The 26,280-nt window shown below is 43.7% G+C and overlaps 2 protein-coding genes across 3 annotated transcripts in view; both read right to left on the bottom strand.

The window, feature by feature from the left end:
• Positions 1 to 3,448, bottom strand: part of SNX9 (sorting nexin 9) — a 128,115-nt gene extending 124,667 nt beyond the window's left edge. For both annotated transcript variants that reach the window (XM_089777304.1, XM_089777305.1), the window contains exon 1: positions 3,419 to 3,448. In XM_089777304.1, coding sequence (XP_089633430.1) covers positions 3,419 to 3,433 — 15 coding nt within the window. In that variant the 5' untranslated portion in view covers positions 3,434 to 3,448. The remainder of the gene's footprint in view (positions 1 to 3,418) is intronic.
• Positions 3,449 to 14,325: 10,877 nt separating this feature from the next.
• Positions 14,326 to 14,976, bottom strand: LOC149524716 (SCAN domain-containing protein 3-like). Its single transcript, XM_089777163.1, has one exon. It carries the CDS (start codon positions 14,974 to 14,976, stop codon positions 14,326 to 14,328), a length of 651 nt encoding a protein of 216 aa, XP_089633289.1.
• Between the last annotated feature and the right edge of the window lie 11,304 nt (positions 14,977 to 26,280).

The raw sequence follows: 26,280 nt of genomic DNA, 5'->3' as shown, positions 1-26,280 counted from the left end.
AACTCTATTGTCTAGTCAACAAGAAAAGTGTGCTGCCCACCCTGCTGCTTCTGTGCCATGTTCCCCCTTGGAAATCAGTGTAAATAGTACAAGCTGCATAAGTCACTGTATACTATATGAACTCCTTTAGAGGACTCATGTAAGTCCAGGTGGCAATAGGCCAGCTGCTGGGGAACACTGATGCCACAAATAGGGAAGGCCTTGTATACAGATGTCCAAACAGATGCAAGCTTAGCTACCACAACAATAGCGGCAGTGTAAAATCCAACCAGAGAGGAGCCTCATTTCCACACATTCCAATGGTATCACACCTTGCTAGATCTGCATAGCTCAGGAGTGGGCCACCCTGCCAGAACCCTCAGGAACACATCAGCCAGCTACTTCAAAGCAACCCCATGCCACTTTAAGCAGCTGGCTGATCTCTGTGGCTCTCTGCTCTGGGGAGTGTTGGAGGCTTCATGGAAACTGGCCAATAGGAGCTGAGAGATTTTGCTAGGGACTGGAGCAGCACACAAAGCCTCCCTGTCCCCCTGGCTCCCAGAGTGGAGAGTCACAAGGAAAGTCAGACATTTTGAACAGCCTATGGCTATAGGAAGCAGGGAGCCTGCCTCGGGTTCCTGCAGGGCTGCTAGCCAGGAGCTGCCTAGGTTAGCACCTCCAACCACAGATCTCTGGCATCCCAACTCCACTTTCTCCCTAACTCCCTGCCCCAGGTCACCATCCAAACCCTCTGCACTCTCCTCCCCTCATTCCCTGAGGTCACAACTCCCTCCCAGACCCTGTACTCCACTCCCTCAGTCCAGAATCCTCTCCTGCACCCATATCACCTCCTAGACCCAGATTACAACCTCCTCCTTCACTCAAACTCCCTCTCATACCCCATACCTTCTCTTATATTCCAGTCTCCTACCTCAAGCTCCCTTCTGCACCCAATCTCTGTCCCAGACCCCACACCCTCTTCACAGAAAAGCACAGCCCTTGACCACTTACTAAAATCTTGGAGTGGCTTCCCCATCAAAAACTGCTGCCCACCCCTGGTACAGCTAGAGGCCTTGTGTTCCAGAGGGGAGGGCCTGCTGGAACGAAAGATCTGTTGGTAAATTGTTACCTAGTGAGATGATTTTTAACTCCTTTTCCAAAGGGGATGACTCATTTCTACAGCCTACAGTAAGAGAGGAGTTAATACCTATACTATTGATGAAGGTTATAAAATTACAAACCCTAGATTAAATTGTAAAAGAAGTAAATAAAATTCAAAATGTAAATTCACCCACATGGAATGAATTTAGCAGCAACAGAAAGCAGAGACAGTAACAGTGGAGAAGAGGGCTCGTGTGGTAATAACACCCTAAGCAGGGCTCCCTGTACTCACCACCCCAGCTAGGGACCACCCCCAATAATTCAAGAGGCCACATCCCTAGGGGCCAGAGTGCAATGTGGAGGGAGAGGGCAGCCTGGGATGGTGGCAGGAAAGGGCAGAGCTTAGGAAACAGGGACAGACACATTGTTTGGAAATGAGGAACAGAGGAAGGATCACGTGATGTTTACCTGTTGTGTTCCCTCCCTCTGGGGCATCTGGTATTGGCTGCTGTCGGCAGGCAGGTTACTGGGCTAGATGGACCTTTGGTCTGACCCAGTACGGCCGTTCTTATGTTCTTGTGACAAACACCCCTGGGCTGCCAGGACTTCCAGGCCAGATTGCAATTTTTTTTTATGTTTCCTGCGCAATTTAAATGAAGCATGTACATTTTCATTTTATTTTCCAAAAAACAACTATTAATTGAGTTAAGAACCCAAGCAAGGCCAGGTAAATGAGCCGATTAATTATAATCAATAATATACGTATAAGTGCACGTACACACAGAGCAATGCTAACAAGTCACATGCACTACTAAACCCTCTTTTCCTATTCATCTCACCTGTAACCAACAGTTTATTCAGAAATTAAATTCTTAGACAGATAAATTATTCTGTGATGGAGAAACAATAGCTCAAATTAATTTTGGGGGTAACTTCAGAAACTCCCTTGTTATAATGGGAATGAATTTGGTCAAGTGTCTTGAAGACTGAGCTTCTGGTGTTTCAAAATCCATATTCTAGTGCCTTGGAATTATATGACTGTCAAACAAAATAATGTTTTCTATTCAATATTGCTTTAAAAAGTGAGTTTAGTTTCTGTTTGAAGTCTTTTTCTGTTTATAATTATGGTACATTTTCACTAGATACTGATTGACAGCATGGATCTATATTTAAACATATTAAGGAGTCATGTCACTAATTTTTGACAAAAGGGTATTTAACTCTATACGTACAGCCGCAATTAAGCCATAGCTGGTTGCCACATAAATCTTTCAGTGTGCATATTCCTTCGGCTTGCTGCCTTCTCAGCTTCAAAGTCACATATGCTCAGTACCAGCTGACTTCTTCTCAGGAGCATTCCACTCCAGCTGACATCATCTTTGCTCTGTGAAGGGGCACACCCATCACAACACACTGATTCACTGCTGCAGCTCCAAGAAGCTAAATTATCTACTTAAGAATGTCAACTAATTGGTTTGATGTATGACTGTGAATTATTGTGAAATCACGTGTTGTCATAGGCAATTTCCTTCTACGTGTTCTCAAATGACTACCTGACAGCAGTCATTAAATTGAGTTTCTGCTAGTCATCACTGAGATTTGCTTCCTAGATATTTGATTCTGAAAATGTTTATAGTTTTTAATCCTTTCAAATGGTGTGCTGGCTAACTTACTCTGCATCCATTGAATCATCCTGTTCTGCCAATTATTTCCTCCATTGCTATAAGAAAATATGATCTGTTCACTAGCAGAGCATTAGGAATGTGGCAAACCAAAAGAAAGGTGAAAAAAAATCACAATGAAGTATCACACTCATCAAAGGCAACACATACTAGTGAAACAAAGGTGACAGTTCATTATCCTGGGATGTAAAGCACCGATCCCGACCTGTAAAACATTATTTAATACACCCAGGATTCTTGAAATGAAGAATATACTTGTACATATTTTTTAAAAATAGGGTTAATGATTTTAATATTCCAAAGAAGGCACTGCTTTCCAGCCTTGAAAAATGACACATAACAGATGCATATAACAGATCCAGCAGGACAGCAGCTGTGCAAGTTTGTTCCTGGCTGCCCTATGAGCCTCAGCCTAACCCTTGCTGTCTGGTCACTATCTATAGATGAGAAAGAATAACTTGCTTTGCAAGGTCCATTCAGTTCTTGGCCTCTTGCTGATACTGCCACCCAGTGTGCAGGTCTATGCTCACTGCAGTGGTGGTACCTATAGGTGGACACGGCTTCAGTGAGGCCACCAGGAGGAAGAGCAATCATTCTTGAGAAGTGGGCAGTAAAACTGTAAGGGTAACTTTTTAAAAAGAGCGTAATTGACTCACGTGTCCAAGTCCCATTTTCAAAAGTCATTGAAAGTCGGTGGGGTTTAGGCTTCTAAGGCAGATTTCTGAAAAGGAAAACCAGGACACAAAAATTAAACAATACTAGGTTAATAAAAAGAAAAGAGAAAGAACTTTTATTATCATCACAATATTCCTGTTATAAGCATAATGACTAGATGGAAAAGTCACCAATTAATATACTCATGAGAAGTTCCACCATGGGCCAAAACTTCATTACAAAGGAGAGAAAAACCCATTTTTAAATGCACAGACATCAGATTCCCATTCCCAAACCATAAAACCTAACGGATTTATCTAACCTTTACCCTACTTGCAGATAGTGAAGAGTCTTTTCTTGGAGCAAGACATTTTGTCTGTCCGCCTCAGTCGCTGGAGAGAAACTGCCCAGGGACAAAGGAGGGAAAACCCCTAAAATTCCTTTGTCCCAGTTTGAAATTCCTACCTAGATTTCTATTGGCTACCTGTTACCTGGTTTAGGGAAGGGACATAGTTAACTCCTTAGTCCCTAGGCTGCTGGCTTACCCTCATGATCATGACAGGTGCCTAGTGACATTTTCAGAAGCACCTAGGGATCTAACGCCTAAACCATAGATTTAAATAGGAATTGGGCACCTAAATATCTTTGAGGGTTTGGGCCAAAGCTACTTATGGTAAAAATTTTTGAAGAGCTTAACTGACTAAAGTAGTGGTGGGCAACCTGTGGCCTGCACACGGCTCCTGGGGTTCCACCTGTGGCCCGTGCACCATGTGTTTGTCCCCTTCCACCTCACTTCTCGCACTTTGAAGCCTAGCACTTCCTACTTCTCTCCCTCCCTCCCAGCACTTTCGGAGCATCATGAATCTACTGATTTGAGCTCTATCCCTGCTCCCTCTCCTCCCTCCCACAACTTGAATGCCGTGAATCACAAAAGTCTAATTCTATGCAATAACCTCTATCAACCAAATGTATTAATAATCTCAATGAATTAAATCAGGTTTGTTTTACAAAACTTTTTTTTCTATAAAACCATGTTGATCACATAGAATAGGAATACAATTATTACCAGTCAAATCTGAAAGATGATGTGTTGAATAGCAAACTGTTCCTGAATGGGCCAATACATTGGGCTTCCTACTGCATCCCCAGCACCACCAACACCATATCCTGCAGAAGCTGGGAGGAGGATTAAGGGATTTGCTTTCTGAAATATCCTACCCCCCCATTCTTGTTCATCACACAGCTCTACATTTTGGTTGTGTCAAGGACAATTTTTCCTCATGTTATGGAAATATACAAGTCCCATACTCTCTATTTTGTGCCTACCAAATTTTGTATTTTAAAATTCAGTTATTTTTGGAATGGAAAGTAAAACAAAAGTGTATTAGAATAGAAAGTTCTAAATTCTCTCTCAGCTGCATAAATTACACTTGTGCTTAAAGAGCAGAGTATGCTGTGAAAGATCATCTTTTTTCCACTCTTTCACTCCTCCCCTCTTCTACAATACAAAAAGGTAACTTTGCTGATTATTCATTAAAAGTTTGAAAAAATCCACCTTCTCCCTTTGCATTTCAGTTCCTAAGTAAGGGTATTAAAATATGTATAAATCTATATATATTTTAGCTCTTATTTAAAGTTTTGGTATAAAATTGCAGTCTATTTGGGTTATCTAAAAAATGTTCTAAGGGGATTGGTACAATTATTCAATCTTTAGTCATTGAAAGAGACTGTCGGAAAACATAAGTCTTCACACATGAATAGAAGTTGTCATATTAGACCCCATGTCTCTTGTTTGGAACAAGTCTGACTAATATTCTACTTCAACATTGATGTATAAACTGTAAATGATCACCCAGGGCTCACTATTCATCTGAGCGCAGCTCCTGTTTAGGCACCAAAATAAATGTCCAGATTTTCAGAAGAGCTTTGCATCCAACATATTGAGTTTTTTAAGATAATCTGGCAGAACTGAGCCTGAGCACTTGAAAATCTGACCCTTTGTGGCTATTTCTTCCCTTTGCAAGCATACAGTAGGAGAAGGAAGAAGGCTTCACCATTATGTACAGTAGTAATTAATATGATTCGATCATCATCGATATTAGGTTTAGCTCAATCTTCAAAAAGCACTTCATTGTTATGATCTTTGCACGTTGAGCATTGTAAAATGGCCCCTCTCAGAGCACTTTATTAAATCAAAACAGCAGCTGAATTCAGGAAGTCTGATACAATGTTTCTTTTTCATGGGCCAATGAAGTAAATTTAGTATCACACGCAAACTGAGAAGATGGATGTTGTGTTGTATTTGAGAATCCGCTATTCCACAAAGAAAACATTTCCTTTTCCTGGTGCTGGACATTCAACTAGGCTTCTGCCACTTTCTTGAGAAACATTTAAAAAAAGGGCTGGGTTATTTATTGACTAGTAGCAACATTACACTAAAGTTAGGCTAACTTGGTTTGCTGCCTCAGTGCACTATGCTAATTGCCACAGGAATCAAAAAAGGCATGTTACAACCATAGCACTGCAGAGTTGGTCATTATAGAGAGGTTAAGTGCATTATTTTTTGATGTCCTCTGAAATATCAGAGGCCTGAATTGCCACTGCCTAGCATTTTGTGTAGTGGATCCTCTTCTCCTTTCATCAAGTAGGCAGGTGAGGAAAAGCTAGGGAAGGCTACTCCAATGAGCAGATAACTGTAGTTTGCGTGGAACAGCTGTGAAACAGCTTTGTTCTGGGTTAGGGATAGAGGGTTATGGAGATTTTTCTGTCCTGGACCCCAGATACATCTTTCCAACACCATCTCTTCAGCCCAGGAACGGGACTTTGTATTTATGCACATCCAGCTTCTGGGTGAAAAAAATCACTTTTTCTGTGCCTTTGGTTTGGGCCTGAGTTAGATATTTTTTGCACATCATGTGGAATTGTAAGGAAAAGCCACTTCTAGCACCTTAAGGTCTACTTGTCTTTCCACAGTACACTCCTATATTCAGAGGCTTTATTTGAGCTATAAAAATTTGAGTCAAGGTTGAAATTTGGCACCTAATTTCTGGATTCATAACCTACTGGATTCATATGTTAAATTTAAAAAATGGATACACCCCTATATATGGGCAAAGTAGTGATTCCAAGAGAGCTGCTTTCATCTATTTTAGGGATGTAAGCATTTTGGTCTTGTTCTAGTGGCTGTGCACTCCTGTGTCTGGCTGTGCCTAGTTTAGAGTCATTTTCTCTATGCAGAATAAGGCAGTGTCACCACAGGAGAGAATCTGTCTCAGTCAATAATTGCAGGAATTTATATTAAGCACATTCTGAAGTTCCAGTCAAAGATATATAAGAAACACACTCACACAAGGGTTTATTCTGGCTCACACACACAGTATCTCTTATGAGCCCATTTCACTACTTTCCTTCTCTTCAAAAGGCAGAAGTCACAAGAATAGGAGCCAAGAACTCCGTCTGAGATTCAATTTTGATCCTGCTATTGACTCACTGTGTAGCCTTTCCTCTGCCATTTAACCTTCCTACCTCGGTTCTCCCCTTTCAAAATGAACACAAAGTTGGATGTGACTAGATTCAACAGGAAACTGACACTCAGGCAGGTTTGGAGGAACAAAGGTCTCTCCAAGGCAGCTTGCCACGAAGACAGAGAAAACAAAGAACACGGGTCAGACATGGACTTTGACACAAAGTGACAGTTACCAGCCTTTAATCTTTGAAAACTCATTTTCCTGAACTCCTGACTGCAGTTCCTTGTTGCTGACATGAATAGAAGTGTGAGAGCTTTTCTCTCTTTATACACAACTAGAAGATTTATCTAGTGTTGCTCCTGTCCTTAATTCATGTAATTGTTGTTTTTCCTTCATTTCAATCTGTACTCTGGGGTGGAGCTGGAGATGAGGGGTTCAGTTTGCAGGCTGCCCCGAGAAGAGAGGACTATCCCAACCCTCTCTCACCGCATCAGCTTGGGGCCAGAAGAGAAGTACCACTCTATGACTGCTGTAGCTCCAGTGGGCACAGCTGAGGGAGGAATGCATGTTCCAGGGCTGGGGCAGATCCAGGTTCATTTGGCCCCTGTGCTCCCCAGTCAGCGTGAGGAATGCAGCAAACTGTGCACTCCCCACTCACTCCCTGACAAAGGGGAACAGCCGGCAATATCCCAGTATGAATTGGGAGGGGGAAGAGGAACTTCAGCCCCCTGCTTTCCCTAAAAGGTGCCTGGGGGGTAGGAGGCTCAGGTATGGGGCAGTGCCAGGTGGTGCCTCCAACCAGCCCCTTTCACCTGCCTGGTGATTCTGTCTCTTTTCTGTATGGTTTTATGAGAAGCAATCCCATTCCAGGCACAGCCCGTTTTCTTGGCACAACCATCCCTTACCTTGCTTTAAGTTATGGTAAGAGGAAGCTGCCATATTTGGTAGTCCTGGTTCTCACTGTTTAGGATGAGTTCTTGAACAGACACAGACAGACAAACTATTAAATATATAGTAGATTGATTGCTTAACGGCAGCTATTCCTGGGATGGGCCTTTTGAAGTATACGTGACTTCTGCTTTCTGCATTCTCCTTGGGAATGAAGGAGACTCACCTTGTGAGAAGAGAAAAGCAAATAGAGTCCATTAAGCAAGCAGTGCCCAAGTCATGGAGAGAGGTTCAAAGTGAGAAGTGTTCATTTTCCTCTTGAGATGGCACTGTCCTAAGGCTCTTGCTAGCAAGATTAGGGGGACCACTGGTCCATGCTGTTCCACTCATCAATAAATGCACACCTGTGAATGGCAACACATCAGGAGAAACAGCAAGCACTGTGTTAGTGCTAGGGCTGGCCTGGGCTGAGCCCCAGCACCCCGGCACTTGCTATATCAGCTGTGAATGTTAAAAAAAAAGTGCTGGGGCTCAAGCACATTTTTCATTACAAACTAAGCACTGGAAATAGCTCTGCAGGAGATGATCAAAACAAACACACACACACACACACAAAGGCTGGGCCAAAATACTTCAATGGGAAGAATTTAATTCTAACATGGCAAAAGCTACAGTCTGAGCATCAGCAGGGATTGTTAAAAGTGATCTAAACCATGCGAACACATCGCTTTGAGGGGCATGCCAACCAGGCCTGGCAATTCACAACCCAACATGCAGTACTGCCAACCCTAAGCCTTCAAAATTCACTTGTCAGCCCCCAAAATCTCAAGATTGGCTTAAAAGCAGGCGTTTTTTTTTAAATAATAAATTGAATTTTTTTCCTTTGTTTTCTGGATGCTGAGCCTTCTGGGTGTCCTCAGGTCTTGGTTTCATGTTTTCTTCACAACCACAAGGGCTAAACATTTTTGTTTAAAAATAAACAAGCCAACAAAAAAAACCTGACATTATGCAGTCACCTGACTCCAGGAGCTGAGGATTTAGCGAGACACCCAGGAAGTCAAGACCCATGATAAAATCACGAGCTGGCACCACAGCAACATGGCCAGCCAGTGCGCAGGTCAAGAGAGGTAGAAATTCTGTTCAAGGGCACTAATGAAGGAGCTGAAATGCACTGTAAGTGACTGGTATTTCCTCATCCCTGTTTAGCTTGTATGGAGGAAGGTGGGGAGATAACAGGCCAGCGTGCTGGCAGATATAGATATACTGTGTTGCATTTGGACGCCTGCCAGTAACCAGAGTGCAAAATTCCTGAGGCCCTTATAGGGAGCCAGCAATGCGGCATTCTGAAGAGGCACGAATCAAGCAAACTGCACTGAGCCCCAGATTATTCACACATGGAAAGGGACCACCTGTGTGCAGGTTGCACTTCTCTTGCACTGAAGGTCACAGCCTCAGTTGCCTGTAGTGCACAGTCCAGTCCTCCAAGCCACAGGGAACATTGTGGGAAGGCTGTCCCAAGGAAGAGAGATATTCTTACTTCGCTGCCTCCAAAGAGGGTAAGCAGAAAGGACAGCTCAGGGTCCAAGTGTTAACAACCACCATAGAGCTGGATGCAGAGAACTCCAGTGTAAAGGCACAGGCTTTGGATCTGCTAGTTTCTGATCTCAACTGCAGGGAGATACACCTTGCCTGTCCATCTCCTGTGCAATTAAATAATGTGACATGGGAAGAGGAAGTGCTACAAAATGATCTCTGCAGAGATTTCCTCCCCCAGAATCTCTTTCAAGGACTTTTCCCTGGGAGAGAATGAGCTGACCTAAGATAGCACTTCAGATCTTTCACAGCTTGGGAGAGGCAAAGAGCCAATGCCTGCTCATCTTGTAAATGGTTACGGTGACTAAAGCACTGTGTGGAGACCGAAGTCACATAAATAATAGAGACACCTCAAGCATGCTTCACTGAACCTCAGAAAAAGGCAAAGGAAAGGTCACAGGAGTCCAACTGGGGAAAGAATAAAGCTAATTCAGAGCACGCTTCTTTAGTGCGCCTCTGGAACTGCAATGTCAGTCGGGAGAGGAAGTCTTCAACTTGTGTTAAGATCATTCTTCACAGCTGGTGCCAAATTCTGCTCTCAGGCTCGCAGATGAAAATTCAAAGCAATTCCACTTGCTGTGGATGTACACCAGAGAGTTACTTCACATTTACATCTATGTAACATAGAATTTGGCCCCCTAATTTAAAAAACCTAGATAAGAAGAGAAAAATGACAGATTTGATGCATGATGGCCATGGAACTAACAGCATTCAGTCACTGTTTTTGCTTCCACAGGACTGCTGCTTTGCACCAACAATGCAAATGATGGTTTGGGAGGGTCTGACTGTCCTGAGCAGCTTTTCTCACTATACCAATCTAGATCTCTTCATGCAGCAAGAACTTATGGTAAAAGCCAAACTCAGGTCGTGTGGGGCCCTTAAAAGCCTGCAAACAGTAAGGTGCAATGGTGATGTTCTCCCAGGATGAACTCCCAGTCCTATTGTAAACCCATCTTGGCTATCAACACTACTTGTCAGCTAGGCCCACAGCGACACATGAGGATTACTTTAAAGAAGGGCAGAATTCAATAGGGGGAGGAAATCTGGGGGATAATCAGCATGCTTCCAGTAATGGTCTTGGTTGGAGTTGGCATGGACTCTCAGAAATTCAGTTTGAGAGCAAAAAAAGTTAAATGGTATTGGAACTAAAAAAAAGGGCGTGTGACAACTGCTGGATTTTTCTATAATTATACACATACCAGAGAGAGACTAAACTGAAATGGCAGATCACGGAGATCTGGTAACACATCAGCATTGTAAAGAACTATCCATAGAGTCTGGCATCTGAACATGAGTATGTTTGATGATTTTGTCAGCAATATCAAACCGGAACGAGAGGACTTTAGCAAATATGAGAAATCCTATCAACCCTGGAGCCTGCCAGACATCTAAGCCACATAAGTTGCAGGGCCAGAGAAGCTGCAGCGCCCTTGTATTATTTCCTTTGTGGGCATCATTGCAGAAGGGTATAATGTCAGTAAATGCAGAACACCACCACATACATTTCAAAATGTCCACATCAATGTATTTTTTACTGTAAAGCTCTGCTCACACTCTGATTGGCGGAAGACAGTTCAGGGGAATTCCAAGACCTCCTCTCCTTGCATTTAGTAAGTCACTTACCTAACAACCCTTTATTTCATTCTGTTTTTACATAGAGACTGTATCCTTAGGACCAGTCAACATCAACACAGAATGATCCCAAACCAAATACCTGTTCTGTATGTAGAGATGGCTATTGCTTATTTACATAAAATATACACAAGTGCAGGAAGGAAACGAAAAAGTCACAAGCCAAAAGTCTCATCTGTTACACCATTTTCCCCCAAAGAAAGCTATGAACCAAAACTGACTTTTCTTAGGCTCTGTGTATATTCTAAAATGATGTAAAAGTTAAATAATAAAAAAAAGACTTGCATTTGTTATGTGTTGACTCTGACCTGATGGTGTGGGAAGAGATCCCTAACTACTGGAATCTGGATCCTGCTGTCAGTACTCCCACATGAACCTTCTTGTGAGGGAACAATCTCAACAATTATACTGACAACCTCAAAGGAGACTAAGGCTCCAGGATCATACACAGGCCATTTGTTCACAAACAAAGCTCTTGTGTTCATACAAATGTCCTTAGTAATAGAAATTATGGAAAAGAAAACATTCGCTAAAGAGAATCAGTTTCAAACATTCCTAGAAGATACCAGTGACTCTTCGAATGTTGAAGGAACTAATTGATAATATTTTTAACTGCAAACAAAATCAATTTCACAAAGTTTCACAAAGGTTTCAAATGGACATGCTTAATTTTTTTTAAATTGTGCAAAATTTTCACAGAAATAAAAATGTTAACAGTCATCAAAACCATTATCAAAGCATTTAACAACAACAACAACAAAAAGCCAGAGACTGGCTTGGCTCACTGCTGCTCAGAAGTGGAGAAACACCAGGATGAATCTTATGCCACTTTTTTGTACCAGCTCCATGAGCTGTGTTCTCTCTGGTTGCCTCTAGCCTTGTACTTTCACCCTGCTTTTACATTTCAGCATTCACATGTAAAATCTGTTTGTAAACATGCACCTATGTAAACTGAACCCATACAGTTTCAGAAGCTTCAGGGGGTAGCTGAGTTAGTCTGCACAGGATAAACTAAAAAACAACAAATGGTCTGGTAGCACTTTATAGACTAACAAAACATGTAGATGGTATCATGAGTTTTCGTGGTCACAGCCCACTTCTTCACATGACTAGAGTTTTGAGTTTAGGATGTGTAGACCCAAAATAAATAGGGGAGAAGGAAGAGGAGGAAAGGGAAAAAAAGGAGGGGGCGGGAAACAAGGAGAAGAGGATATGAAAATATCAAAGGGAAAAACAAGTAGGCAGAACTGGCAATCTATAAGCATCTGAAGATTGGATAGTTAAAAGGAAGCAGATAAGGATCAAAGGATAACAATAGATAGGAAGGGTACTAATGCAAGAATCTACTGTCTCAAGGGCCTCTGTTTGTCCCACGTGCCTTTAAGCATAGTGCTCTGGCGCCACTTTTTGCACGGCCACGGTTCCCTGCTGGCGGGGTGGGCGTCCGGGCCTTCCCTCAATCCCGGACCCCAGTCCAGGGCCCTAACACCAGGAGCTCAGCTCCTGATGGAAGCAGGTGGGGGCTCGCCCCTAAACTCGCCTGCTCATGGGCTCTGCGACCCTCCCTGGGCCTAACCAACCCTGCCAACAGTAGTCACTGTTCTCAACCCCAGATGGGGACGAGGGGGGAGATCTCCAGCGCTTCTCTTCCTTTCCCCCCCACCCAGTGACTCCGTTACCTCCTTTCTCTACTCGGCGTCTCCTCCCCCTTCGTCCCCTCCGGCCGTGTCTTTATCCCCTACACGTCACCCTTCCCCCTCTGCTTCCAGGTGCCCCGCCCGCCTTGCCCCTGTCGTGCTGGTGATGTCAGCCAACGTCACCGGCGTGCATTGCTGACTGCCGCCACTCCCCCCCTCCGGCTGTCCAGTTGCTCCGATCCCCGCTCGCGTCGCCGCGGCCAACCCCGCAGCTTCCCCGCCCGCGGCCGGCACCCTGGGCTGCAGCTGATGACAGGGTTGCTTCACCCCGTCACATCTACACAAAGAGTTGTTGGCACCTTCATTGAATGTTAGGTTGATAATGTCCCATTCATCCCTTATCTTGATTGAGAAGGCCATCAGCCTGAGAACTGAACTTGTGGATGAATTGTAATTCCAACACCTTTCCATGTATTTGACTAGTAGAACTGGTTTGTGACAAGACAGCCACCTGGAGATCTTTTAAAGAGTGATTAGGGTAGACTGAAGTGCTTTCCAACAGGTTTCTGCATGTTCCCTTTACGTATATCTGATTTGTGTCCATTTCTTCTTTTCCGTAGGGATAGTCCAGTTTGTCCAATATATATAGCAGTGGGGCATTCCTGGCATTTGATGGCATAGATCAGCTGTGGCCAACCCATGGCTCTTCTCCCCCCCCCCCCCCAAGAGTGTGGCTCATGAAGCCTTCCTGTGGCTCGTAAAGCTGCCCCCGCGCTGCCAAAAATGGTCCTCTTCTCCCGGCTCCCTGTGCTGACCTGGGCAGGGGAGCCATTCAGTATGGCCATTTAAGATGGAGAATTAAAGATAGCATCTGTCGGTGGGAGCCTGATGTGGCCAAAAAGCCTCTAAATGCATTTTCCTAAAGGGGCAGATCTTTTTTTTTTTTTTAATCTCGACAACTTTGCCTCAGCTCTTCACGCAGGATCCACTAATATCTTGGCTTTTTGCCCAGAATGGGTTGGCCACCCTAGGCATAGATCAAATTACTGGATGTGCAGTTGAATGATCCTCTCATTTGGCAGCTCATGTTGTTGGCTCCAGTAATGACTTCGCTTGTATAGATATGTGGGTAGAGTTGGCAGGGTATGGATATGTGGGTAGAGTTGGATATGTGGCTGATTGCAGGGCTGGATTCCTGGATGCTTATGATGTGGTTGTATAGCATTGTTATCTGAAAGAAACGAATTCTAATCAGAAGCCTATTCCGATGTTTGGTCTTGGTAGCAGTCATTGCAGAAAAACCCATTTCACAAAGGCATGTAGATGGAAACGGCAGCAAGGTCTTCAGAGTGCTGAGTTCTGAATAGTCACACTTTACTTTACTCCAGAAAGACGACAGAGATGAGGATGCATTAAACAAATTTTTAAGTTCTCTGTCACTTGCCAGCTCAATCAACTGATCCTCTTGTACCGGTGGCAAGGATGACTCCTTGTTGGCAGGAAGAAATGGATCAAGGATTTATGGATCCATTCTTTCCTGACTTTCGGATCTTTTGAATTTGGGAAATACCAGTCAAATGCAACCAAGAGCGACATCAGGTGCTCACTTAGTAGCTTGGAAAGCCCAACAGCTTCTGAAAAATCCACAAAAGTATGAAACATGTCAAAAATTCCTCCATCCACGTGTTTCCCTCAGCTTTCCAGCTTTGTTTTGAAGGCTGTGATTTTATCTGCCATTTTAAAAACGGATGCTATTCTCTCTTGTAGTGAGAGACTGAGTTTGTTCAGTGCAGTGAATCTGTTACTCAAACACAAACGTTTAGCGAGCCAAATCTTGTCATTAAAATGTGCAGCTAATGGTGAGTTTTTATCTGCGAGAAACCACTGCGGCTGTTCTCTTAACTTAAAGACTTTGGTCAGGACTTTCCCTCTCAACAGCCAATGAACTTCTGTGTGCAGGAGAAGCTGCTTGTGTTCGGCATCCATATCCTTGCACAAGAATTCAAATAAACATGAATTTAGTGGATGTGTTTTGATATAATTAACAATACGGATCACATCATGCAAAACATCAAGAAGTTCACGACAAAGTTTTCGGCTTGCCAAAATTTTGCAATGAATGACACAGTGGGTAGAGTCACATTCAGGCACCACTTCTTGCACGCTAGTTGTGAAACCAGAAAGCCTTCCAGTCATCATGGCAGTGCCATCAGTACAAACTCCAACACAGTAAGTCCAGTTGAGCTTGGCTGAAATGTAACCGATCAAAACTCTGAAAATTTCTGCCCCTGTTGTGTTGTTAAGGTAGGAGAAACACACACAGTAAATCTTCATGCATGTCATCTTCAAAACACACACACACACACACACACACACACACACACACACACACACACACACACCATTGCCTTGTTTTCAATATTGGTTGATTCATCCACCTGAACGGAAAAGGAGATCCATTTATCCTATCCAGCAACTGCTCCTCGATGTCCTCAGCTATTTTATCGATCATCTTGGAAACAGTGTTATCGGAAACAGAGACTTGTCCTACCTTGCAAGCTTACACTTCCCGAAACAACTCACTACAGATACCTTTTGCAGCAAGAAGAATCAGCTCTTTGGCAATTGTAAACGGCTTTTTAGCTTTGGCAATTTGATGAGCTACTAGAAATGATGCCTTCAAAGCAGCCACATTAGAGGACACACATGTGGTGTTGCGAAATAATTGTTTTTGTCCTTCAAATTCTTTTTTTTGTTAAAAAAAAAACCCTTTTTTTTTTGAGAGCGGGATGTTTAGACTCTGAGTGCTGAAGGTTTGAAGGTTTCATTGCTTCATTGGACAACATTTTGGCACATAACACACACATTGTTTTTGGAGCCTGTGACTCGCCGCATGCAATAAAACCATATTTTAAATACAGGGAGTCGTACTTGCGATTGAACGTTGCTCTTTTTAGTTTTTTCTCATTTTCTTGGCATTGTATATCCTCTATATTGTACACAGAGTATACAACGTTCTCCTATTTATTCTTCGGAACAGCAGTGTCTTTTTTTGTATAAGCACTCTCTAAAAAAAATTTCATGGAAGTTTGCTTGATCATCTTTTAGCCATTGTATTTGACGGAAGTGACTAGACACAGTTACCGCTGTCCAATTTAAAGAGCTAATAGCACAGTCATTGGCTAAGCGAGGACATTCTTGCTGAGCCAATCATCAAGGCATGGGTGTGGCCCGTTATTATGCCATGGCCTGGCACCGTCCATGGACCAATGGTTGGGAACCACTACCCTAGTTTATCTGGCTAATAAAGCTCAGAGATTCCTTCATATTGCAGAGCAGCTATACTAAAAGAGGAGTGATAGCCATGGTCACCTTTGAAGGGCACATGGTCCCAGAGGTGTTCTGAAGGGTCTACCTCTGCAATATTCAGTGATTGGGAAGGAAGAGAAAATGTTTTGCTCAGCAACTGATTTGATGTGAATTCTAGAGAAAAAGTTCATGCAGCTGCTTTTGGGCTAAGGGCATCAGTGCCTGACCTGAGGTTTCTGCAAGGGGAAGTTGCATGTACGCAATCTGTTAGTACCCATTTTAAGGAATAGAATTTGTGCGCTGTACATAAGCAAATCACACTAAGCAAATGCCTGACTCTGCATCACTGCCTGCTATGTACAAGATTAGTATCAAGGGGCCTACCTGCCCTGTGAAATACCCTGCCTCAAATTTCCCTTCATACATTCTCAAGAATAATTCAGAGACTCACAGCCAATAACAAACCAGTTTCCATGGAAGGGGTTTATCATCATAACAGAAACCAAAAGTAAAGTCAAACCAAAGCCCAGTCTCTTCCGTTCTCACCTCTGACTGGTCACAGTCCTCTTCCCTGAGGGTCTGTCTGGCTCAAAGGTTCCCCACTTGGCACAATTTCCATTCCTCCTAGGCTCTACTGAGTCTCTCCACACAGCTCATCCTGAGCACATCCATTCCTAGGCCTGCAGTCTTTCTCCTTTGCAGTCAGAGGATAGCCTAAGTCTCTTGCCTGGGCCAGGGCTTCAGGAGTCTCACCATTCCTCAAAGCAGTCCCTTCTGCCTCCCTCCACTCATAGGTCTACCATCTACTGTCTCTCCCTTTACAAGGTTCAGGTACCTTCCCTAAAGCCCACCTGTAACTAATTGTCACAAGTGCACTAGACCTTGCTTTCTGTTAAAGGGGCCAGTCACCCTGTGATACTGATCACTTTAATTATGTACTCAGACACATCCAATTTGTCCCCAAACAGTTCAGTTCTTCAGGGCCAGCTGATCCACTGCTGAAATATCTAACAATACTTATAGCAGCAGACATGCTAAACAGTCAATTCTTTACTGTGTGAAGCTGGTCAATTAAAACTAACACTGTATTGGGGGGCTACACTAAATCAAGACCGTAATTTATCAAATAAAACATTATGCTCCAGATGTCCCCTCAAGCAAACCTGAAGGGACATGTTTCAGTAGGGTAGCCATGTTAGTTTGTTTCAGCAAAAACAATGGGAAATCCTGTAGCACCGTAAAAACGAACACATTTATTTGAGCATAATCTTTTGTGGGCTAGAACACACTTGTTGGATGCATGAAGTGAAAATTCAGTTTGGCAGGTATATATACACATACAAAGATGGATGTGTTCCATCACGATGCAGAGGATCAGTGTTAATGAGTTCTATTAAATCAGGGTGGTATTTTCAAATTTCTGCTGGCTGAAGTAAATGCTCACCCCCAAATGCCTCTGACTTTTAGGAAGTTTAGATGCTCAATCTCTACACAGTGGATTGAGGACCACATCCAGATGTGAAATTAAACCATAAAGAAACCTGGGGTACATTTTGTATCTCTTTATCCCTTCTCTCAAAACAGAAACAAGGAAAAAACTAATAGACAACAAATGTAAAACTGACAAAAGAATCCTTTTAAATGCAATATTAGACAGTGGAATTTACTGCCATGAGATATCATTGAAGCCAAGAGTCCTTGCAGGGATCAAAACCAGAATGGACATGTATAGGGCTAAAAATAATGTCCAGGTTATAATGGCAAGAGGAGTGGAACAGGGGGACCATCACACTACCACACACACAATCCAAGAGATTTGAAAAGTATATAAATCTTCATATTTTAAGGCTTATGGACTGCTGAAGCTAAGAGAAAACTTTCCTTGGGACAAATATTCCATCCTATTGCATAATTTCTTGCACCATTCTCGGAATGATCTGTTGTACCCCCTCACTGACAGGATAATGACACCTAAAAGCAGGCATTTTTTATATGTCTAGCTTTTGTAGAATTTCCATGCAACTCTACTTTCAAGCTGTCTGTGCTGATTTTATGTTTTATAAAATGCACTGAGTGATTTCAAATGAAACACTAATTAAAAGTCTTCTGATTACTTTAATCAGAAAAATAAAGAAATTAAACTGTCTCCAGAAATCTCTTTATGCAATCTCCAGTGAGCTTGGGGCTAGCCTTGATTAAATGAGTCTGAATGATTTATTTGGCCAGTATGAATGCCACCTTCTGGCTCTGAGGGAATTGAATTAGAAGAAATAAATTTTTAAACCAGATTCCCTAGGAAAGAATTGGAGCCATTAGTTGATTACTAACAGAAGCAAACTTACAGCCTCACTCAAGTTTCTCTGCAAAATAGATTTTTTTTTCTGGCTTTCTACTAGTAACAGAAAAGGATGTAAAAAGGTAAAGGCTAATTCTTCCTGAAATTACATCCTAGATTAATCTAGAAAAGGGCATTGTTTTTCCTACCTTTTGATAGAATAATGTGATCAAAATTCATATTATTTCTAAAACGAATGTCTGTAGAGCTGGTGCTTCAGAACTCAATGGTAATTTAGTTATGGGACTTAGAAGATTACTCTCAAGAGAAATTCTGTAGTCCATACTGGAAAAGTTTGGGCCTAAACCTCAAGGACAAAGATTTAAAAGAGTCTCCTAATTTCTTTCCTTTTCAGTACATATTTGGTAAGGAAAATCTTGGGAATTCAGTAGCACTTGATTACTGCTGAGCAACTGTGGGACTCTTTCAACATCTTCTCTTACCAGCCAACAGTAAATGTAATCGAAAATATCGCTGCCTTAAACCAATGTTGAGATTCATTTGACCGTGGCTTGACTCAAGGTAAAATGTTCCTGCATTTTGGTCTTGTGTTCCAGCCCAATGCATGGAAAAAGGTTTGCTGATTCTAGGCTGTGTTGAGGCTGCTTTGAGCTGTACCTAAGCAGAGCACTATTGGCTGTTGGAGGATCTCCACACTTCACAATGAAGAATAATTGTCCAGTGGCATAATGATGCTGGAAGGTTTTCCTACACCAGTGGTTCTCAAACTTTTTTCTTCTGGTGACCCAGTTGGGAAAAATAATTTATACCCACGGCCCAATAATTATATCTTTTTAGAGTTTTCATAAATATTGCAATACATTCCAGTTCCCATACAGCTGCCAGGGAACTCCCCCTGCACAGAGAGCTCCCCAGTAGTTGCCAACCCAGTGCCTCGCATCCTGCAACCCAGTACTGAGTCGCAACCCATACTTTAGGAATCACTGTCCTACACCACACTCCCCTTTCTATGACCAGAGAATTGCACCCGGGCAATCCTCAGCGGCTATATCAGGCTCTTGAAGATACTGGCAGCTAGTGGTGGATAGAACAGCCTAAATGCCCATAGCTCTTACACATACAGAGAAGCACAGAATACAGCCAGCAGAGGCTGGAGGAGTGCAAAGAACGTTTAAAGTCACCTTTGCGCACCCTCCCTCCAGAGTAGTATGGGGAGGATTCTATTCAAATTCTTCTAAGAATGTGAGTTTTAAGTCCTCATAGCTGGTGTCAATTTGCCTTAGGGAACTCCTCAATTGCCACTGAGGAATAGTTACGAAGAGAGTCTCAGAATGTTTAAGCTCCTTGTGCACCTCTCAGACTCAAAGAAATATGTACAGTGGAGCAGATACCATTGTAGACTTTGCAAGTTCTGGGACTAAGAACACAATAGCTTTCTGTCCCCAAGGGACGCTGAAAGAACAGAGAATTGGGTTCAGTTAAATTTCAAAATGATCTGATTCAGAAGCATCACTCCCTGCATCAGACCCAGAAATACTCAATATTATCAAACCACATTTTATGGAACTGTTGTTGATGCAACCCTGGGGCACTCAATCCTTTACATAATACAGGGCATACCTTAATAGCAAGTCCCAGATTGTATTAGAGCAGTGGCTCCCAACCTATGGTCGGCACACTGCTGGTGGTCCGCGGTGGTAATATAGGGGGCCTGCAGAAAGTTTAAAATATTAAAATAAATGTAAGGAGCTTCTCACAGCCAGCACATCTTTCAACCTGCATTTAGCTGAGGGATGTACTGGCTGCCAGCAACCAGCAAGTCCCTCAGCCCATGCTGCTTCCCAAGTGGGCTGAGGGACACAGCTCGGGAAGCAGAGTGGGCTGAGGGAAATGCAGGCTACAGGCACAGCTATATTGTTTGGGCAGTCCGTAACATTTTAATAGATTGAAAAGGGGTCCATATGCTCAAAAAGGTTGGGAGCCACTGTATTAGAGACTGCCTCCCTTCCACTGGGGATTCAATAACATCGCTGGGGCAATTAATGCTACTGCTTGCTGGGAATAAAAGAAAACATTTCTTTTAGTTCAGTGGAGCAGCTGAAAACAATGCAAAGGGTCAACCACCATGCACTCAACCAGCAGTCTATGGACAACCGGCACATGGTACAAGAACCACTGGTGGTCTACATCCGACAGTTTGAAAGCCACTGGAATTTACTCTTCTGACATTTTAGATATGAGGCTACTGTATCTAATTAAGAGTCATGCCCCACTTAACCACACATTGTAATGAATCAAGGGAATGCATTCCATTTGTGTAGAGAAATGTCATTTCAGGTTAGTTAAGTGAACACTGATTTAATGTAAACTAATCAAGTTTTTGCTTCTTACAGTTTTCTGTTCTACACAATCCTACTTAACAGGAACAGTTTAACTATAGCCTCAACTATTCATGGCAGTGAGTTTCTTCTCTTTTGGGACTTTAACTACTGATTGAACCTCTAAAAACCCAGGACTCTCTGGTCTGGAAACATCCATGGTTCGACAGGACCACAGATGTTCCTGGGCAAGCGAGCCCCAGTGGCTGGAAGTAGGACACAGGAGGGCCTGCAGCTAGCAGCCCTCCTAGGGTGGTGGTGCTGGGGGCATCAGCCCCCGTCGGGCCAGGAGTCCGTCTGGAGGAGGCGGCTGCAGCAGGAGCAACAGCAGCCCCACTGGGGCCAGGAATTCAACAGCCATGTTGTGGTGGCATTGCCAGGGCCAGGAGTCTGGCTGGGGACAGCAGCCCGGCTGGGGATGACAGTCCCAACTGGGCCAGTGGTTGGGAGCGCTAAGTGGGGCAGGTGGCAGTGGCCAGCCTGGGGGGCTGGCAGACAGAATGGGTGGCAGCTAGGGCCAGAAGCAGAGCTGGGCAGTGGGGCCAGAAAAGACCTCTCTTAGTCTGGCAAATTCCCTTGTTTGGGTCCAGTCAAGGGTGCTTGACCAGAGAGGTCCAACATATATTAGTTATTATTTAAATACAAACATTCTTTATTTGCATATTTATGTAATTGTATAGGATAGTTATAGTATCTGTGTTGTGTATGGAGACCCTAAAAAAACCAACCCAACCCTCCCCCCAAAAAAACCCCACAACTTTCTTAAGCATTGTAGACCAGAACTGCACACAGTATTCCAGATAAAGACACTCAATAATTGACAGATTTTCCTCAAATCTGGAAGAAACCTCTATGGACCAGGACTTAAATGGAGGACCAGGACATTAATACAGAGGTTTTTTGCTGCAAAGTCCCACTACTTCCAGAACTCATATTGTGAAGTACAGCACCATGGAGGATAATGCTGACAGCATCAGACTCATCTTCCATCAGGCAAACCCTAGAAGGTGAGGAAAGAGGAAATGACACGGCTGCTACTGTCCATCATTGAGGCACCAATTCCAGCACATCCCTAAGAGCTACAGAGCATAAAGTTCTGTGGTCTTGGAGAGGGAGTAAAGGGTTCTGCAGAACTAGGAAAGGCTGATGCTGTTTCCTCTCCTGCATGCTCCACCTCCTCTGTTTTCTTCCAGAGTTGGCTTCTCTTTACTCCACTAGTATAATGTAAAAGATCAGGCAGTATCAACACAAATCAGTTGGAACTGGTCAAGTAGTTTTTCAGAGGCAGGTTTACATTTTGACTGGTGAGCTCCCTAACATCTCCATTATACTTTATTCACCAAAGGAGGAAAGCTGTCAGGGCACCTAGTATTTGTGATTTTTTTAAAAAAATTGTATTTAGATTAACATTAAATAATATAAACAAGCACTGTCTGGAAATCACATCCCAGGATTTATTAACATTGTCACATTGTTGGTGCAATGTAATTATCACTACTAGTCTCTGGAGTCAGTAGCTCAGGGATTTACACTAAGTGTGGCAGTTCTTACTATTTGGAGCAACTGCAAATAGTACAGATTCTTCTGAGATAGATGTCAACATGCAATGCCTGTATTATTATTATAATTGCTTGTATTTAACCAACAACAGAAGGCATTCTAAAAACAGATAAATGGATAATTTTCCAATCCAAAGAGTTTTCAATTCAACAAGACAGTGAAAAAACAAAAGTAAAGAGAACAAGAAGTAATGTAAAAACAGATAAAATAAAGAAGGTATTGCTGGATGAGCAAGTTTTAAAAAATTCAACTTAATAATTATGATTTTCTGTTATTCAGAAGAGTGGGAGGTAAAGATAGAGAGGGCGGGAAAAGTGCTAGAGGTTTATAAGGCAGGACTAAGAGAAGAAACAAAAGACAGACTGGACATAGAATGATTTCTCCATCTGTGTCAGGCAGTGTATTAGGAGGTTGGAGATAAGAGCAAGAGAAGGTCATTCAAAGGAGCAGTTAGTCTTACAGTTTGATCAGGAGACAAGAATAGAGACATATGTGGGAACACAGTTGTGCAGTCTCAAAAGTGAGGAAAAGGGATCTAGATTTACTCCTTCCTTTTCTGGCTTTGATCTAAAACTGACTAGTTTCTATACTCTATGCAGGTCTTAGCAGATAAGATGAAGATACCATGATTGTCGGTGGAGGCGACTGACCTTTTAATGCAAGGAGCAAATGTGGCTGGGGTAGGAATGGTGACTATGTCAAAACAGAACCTCTGAATACAATAGAGGTGCTCTGAGTTAAGTTTATTACACTTCACTCCTCTTAGCCCCACAAAGCCAATCTCGCTAAGTCAGAGCTACCTGAACTCTGTTTTGGCTCATGAATTACTAACATAATTACTGATTAAATTCCACCTACAGAATCATAGGCCTGATGTACACTAGAAAATTAGGTTGGGATAACTACGTTGCTCAGAGATGTGAAAACTCCGTATCTCTGAGTGGCACAGTTAAGCCAACCTAAGTCCCAGAGTAGACAGCGCTATAGGTCAATGGAAGAATTTTTCTGCCAACTAGCAATCACCAGCTGAGGAGATGGATGCAGCAGTGTCACTGTACCATTTTAAGCGTAAACAAGCTCTTAGTCTGGGACTGTATATATCAACAGCGCCATGTAGGCCAAAGATACACAAGCCCAAAAGAAAACAAGACAGACATTCTGATCTCCATAGGATGTTGCAGCAGGATAGTTATTAGAAAACATTTTGTTTTACTTCTGATTTGATCTGAACTTTATTCAGATGCAATAAATATATGGGAACCTCACAAACCCTTTTTCACAGTTACTTTTTAGTGTACAAATGCACTCTAAGCCCCTTTGAACCATCTTCAGTAAATACATAAATACAGCTCAAACAAAGATTAGTGCAATTAACAGTCATCTACATTTTTTACGAGCAATATTATTCAGGCATATTCATGGTGTGTACACACACACACACACACACACACACACACACACACACACACACACACACGCAGTCCCCGGGTTACGTACAAGATAGGGACTGTAGGTTTGTTCTTAAGTTGAATCTGTATGTAAGTCGGAACTGGCATCCAGATTCAGCCGCTGCTAAAACTGACCGCCAGTTCTGACTTACATACAGAATCAACTTAAGAACTCCAAGCGTCCCCAAGTCAGCTGCTGCTGAAACTGATCAGAAGCTGATTCCAGGAAGCCCGGGGCAGAGCAACTCTGCCTCGGGCTTCCTGTAGTCAGTGCTGGTCAGTTTCAGCAGCGGCTAAATCAGGACTCCTGGGGCAGAGCAGCTGGGGTGCTGCTGGGTTGCTCCAGTAGCGCCGCTCCTCGGCACTACTGGACCAACCCAGCAGCACCCCATCTGCTCTGCCCCAGGTGTCCTGATTCAGTCGCTGCTGAAACTGACCAGCAGCGGCTGAATCAGGACCAGAGCAGCTGGGGTGCTGCTGGGTTGGTCCAGTAGCGCCCAGAGCGGCGCTGCAGGACCAACCGGCAGCGCCCCAGCTGCTCTGCCACAGGCGTCCGGAGAAAAGCCTAGTCTGCTGGGGGGGGGAGGGGTGTACTAGCTGCGCCCCCCCCACCCCAGCAGACCAGGAAGACGCGGGCGGTGGACTGAAACGCACCGCGGTCCCGCCGCCTGGGTCCTCCGCGGCTTTGCTCCCCGTCTCCCTGACGGGGAGCAAAGCCTCTGAGGACGCCGGCAGCGGGACAGCCCAGGCGCACCTGGGTTGTCCCGCTGCCCGAGCCCCCCCGCGGCTTTGCAAAGCCTGGGGAAGCCGGCAGCGGAGCAGCCCAGGCACGCTTGGGCTGCCTCGCTGCCCGAGCCCCCCCCGCCGCTTTGCAAAGCCTCAGGGAAGCTGGCAGCGGAGCAGCCCAGGCGCGCTTGGGCTGCCTTGCTGCCCGAACACCCCCCCCCCCGCGGCTTTGCAAAGCCTGGTGAAGCCGGCAGCGGAGCAGCCCAGGCGCGCCTGGGCTGCCTCGTTGCCCAAGCCCCCCCGCGGCTTTGCAAAGCTGCGGGGGGGCTCGGGCAGCGAGGCAACCCAGGCGCGCCTGGGCTGCTCCGCTGCCGGCTTCCCCGAGGCTTTGCAAAGCCGCGGGGGGGGGGCGGGGGCTCGGGCAGCGGCTTTGCTCCGTGTCTTCCTGGTCTGCAGACCAGGGAGACGCGGAGCAGCTTTTCTCGCCCGGAGTACACGGGCGGCAGGACCTCGCGGTCCCTCCGCCCGTGTACTCCGGGGCAGCCCCGTTCGTAACTGCGGATCCGACATAAGTTGGATCCGCGTAAGTCGGGGACTGCCTGTATATATTTAGATAGTCAGTTAATGAGATTTGCCTATGCTAAGTTGGTCAAGGTTTGTTTGTGTCCTCTGACCCACATGGAATTTCTGCTAGGAAAATAGCTTGGCAAAAAAATCTTTAGAGCCCTGAAGACAAATACAAAGGTTTGGTTTCATACAAAATTATTGTACATGCACTTAAGATTTTAAAAATTCATTGCAAGTTATGAGTCATCTTAAAAAGGAAAGATTTTATTTGATACTGTGTTCTTTATTATTGTTTGCTATAAATACATTAAAGTACTTACAAAGTCCTTTTTGGAGATTTATTTCAAGAGGCTATTTGCCTTAGTTTTTTTTTCCTTGTAGCTACAAAACAGCCAAGTATTATTTTGCAAGAATATGGTAATGCTCAGACAGAAATCCAGAACAGTGACTAATATTTCCTGTTTTCCTTAACATAGATTCAGCTGATCTCTCAGTTTCTCTAGTTACTGAGAACAGAAATATTTCTCTCAAAAGACATTTTATATCTATACTCTGATTACTGACCAGTTCTAGATTTTTCAGTTATAGTTTGCAAAAACCAAATCTTAGGGCACCTCTGCCTCAAAATGTAATTTTACAAAAATCAAGAAATTCTTATAAAACCTTTTTGCACACAGCTGGGACTCAAACTATGACTCTTTGTTGTTCCCCATGTGATCTCAGTTGCTCACCATTCATCTCATTAGTCCATAGCTACCACTCACAATTTCTTGATATGGGGAAGCAAAACCGAAAATATGTTAAAGGAAGAATTTAGCTATCCATAGAACACTATGTGCTAAAACTCAAGAGCCAATGAGATTGCAATGCTCATATGTAGCAAACCTAGGCAATAGCTCCCAGCGAACCCATTATCAGAGTAACTGGGTGGAGCTCAAGAAGATGTGCTGCAGCTGTTGAACTTAAGAACACTCGTACACTATAGGGATGCGAATGGTTAACTGGCAGGGGCCGGAACAGCTCCTTGCCTGATTCAGCTACATAGCCAATTTCCCCTGCCTTTGACATTCTCATTTTCACATCAAAAGCTATGAATGGGACACATCCAGTCCACTTAATTAGCTTCATTAACACAGATCCTACAATTGACAGGTAACTGTTTTCTGTACACATTTTTAAGGTTACAGACAAACACGGCTACCCCTCCGATACTTTTAAATGGATAATCCCTTTCTAAGAGGTAGTGCTTTCATGGGACCAGAGGGGAGGGCTAGCTCATAGTTCGACACTGTGACATGGACCACAACTATCTTTTCATTTTTAGATCTGTTGGCAACTCTGCCCTCCAAAAATCAAAAAGCAC

This window comes from Pelodiscus sinensis, chromosome 3 (genome assembly GCF_052426305.1).
Source record: "Pelodiscus sinensis isolate ZL-2025 chromosome 3, ASM5242630v1, whole genome shotgun sequence".
Lineage (NCBI taxonomy): Eukaryota > Metazoa > Chordata > Testudines > Trionychidae > Pelodiscus > Pelodiscus sinensis.
This window is presented reverse-complemented; position numbering and strand designations above follow the sequence as displayed.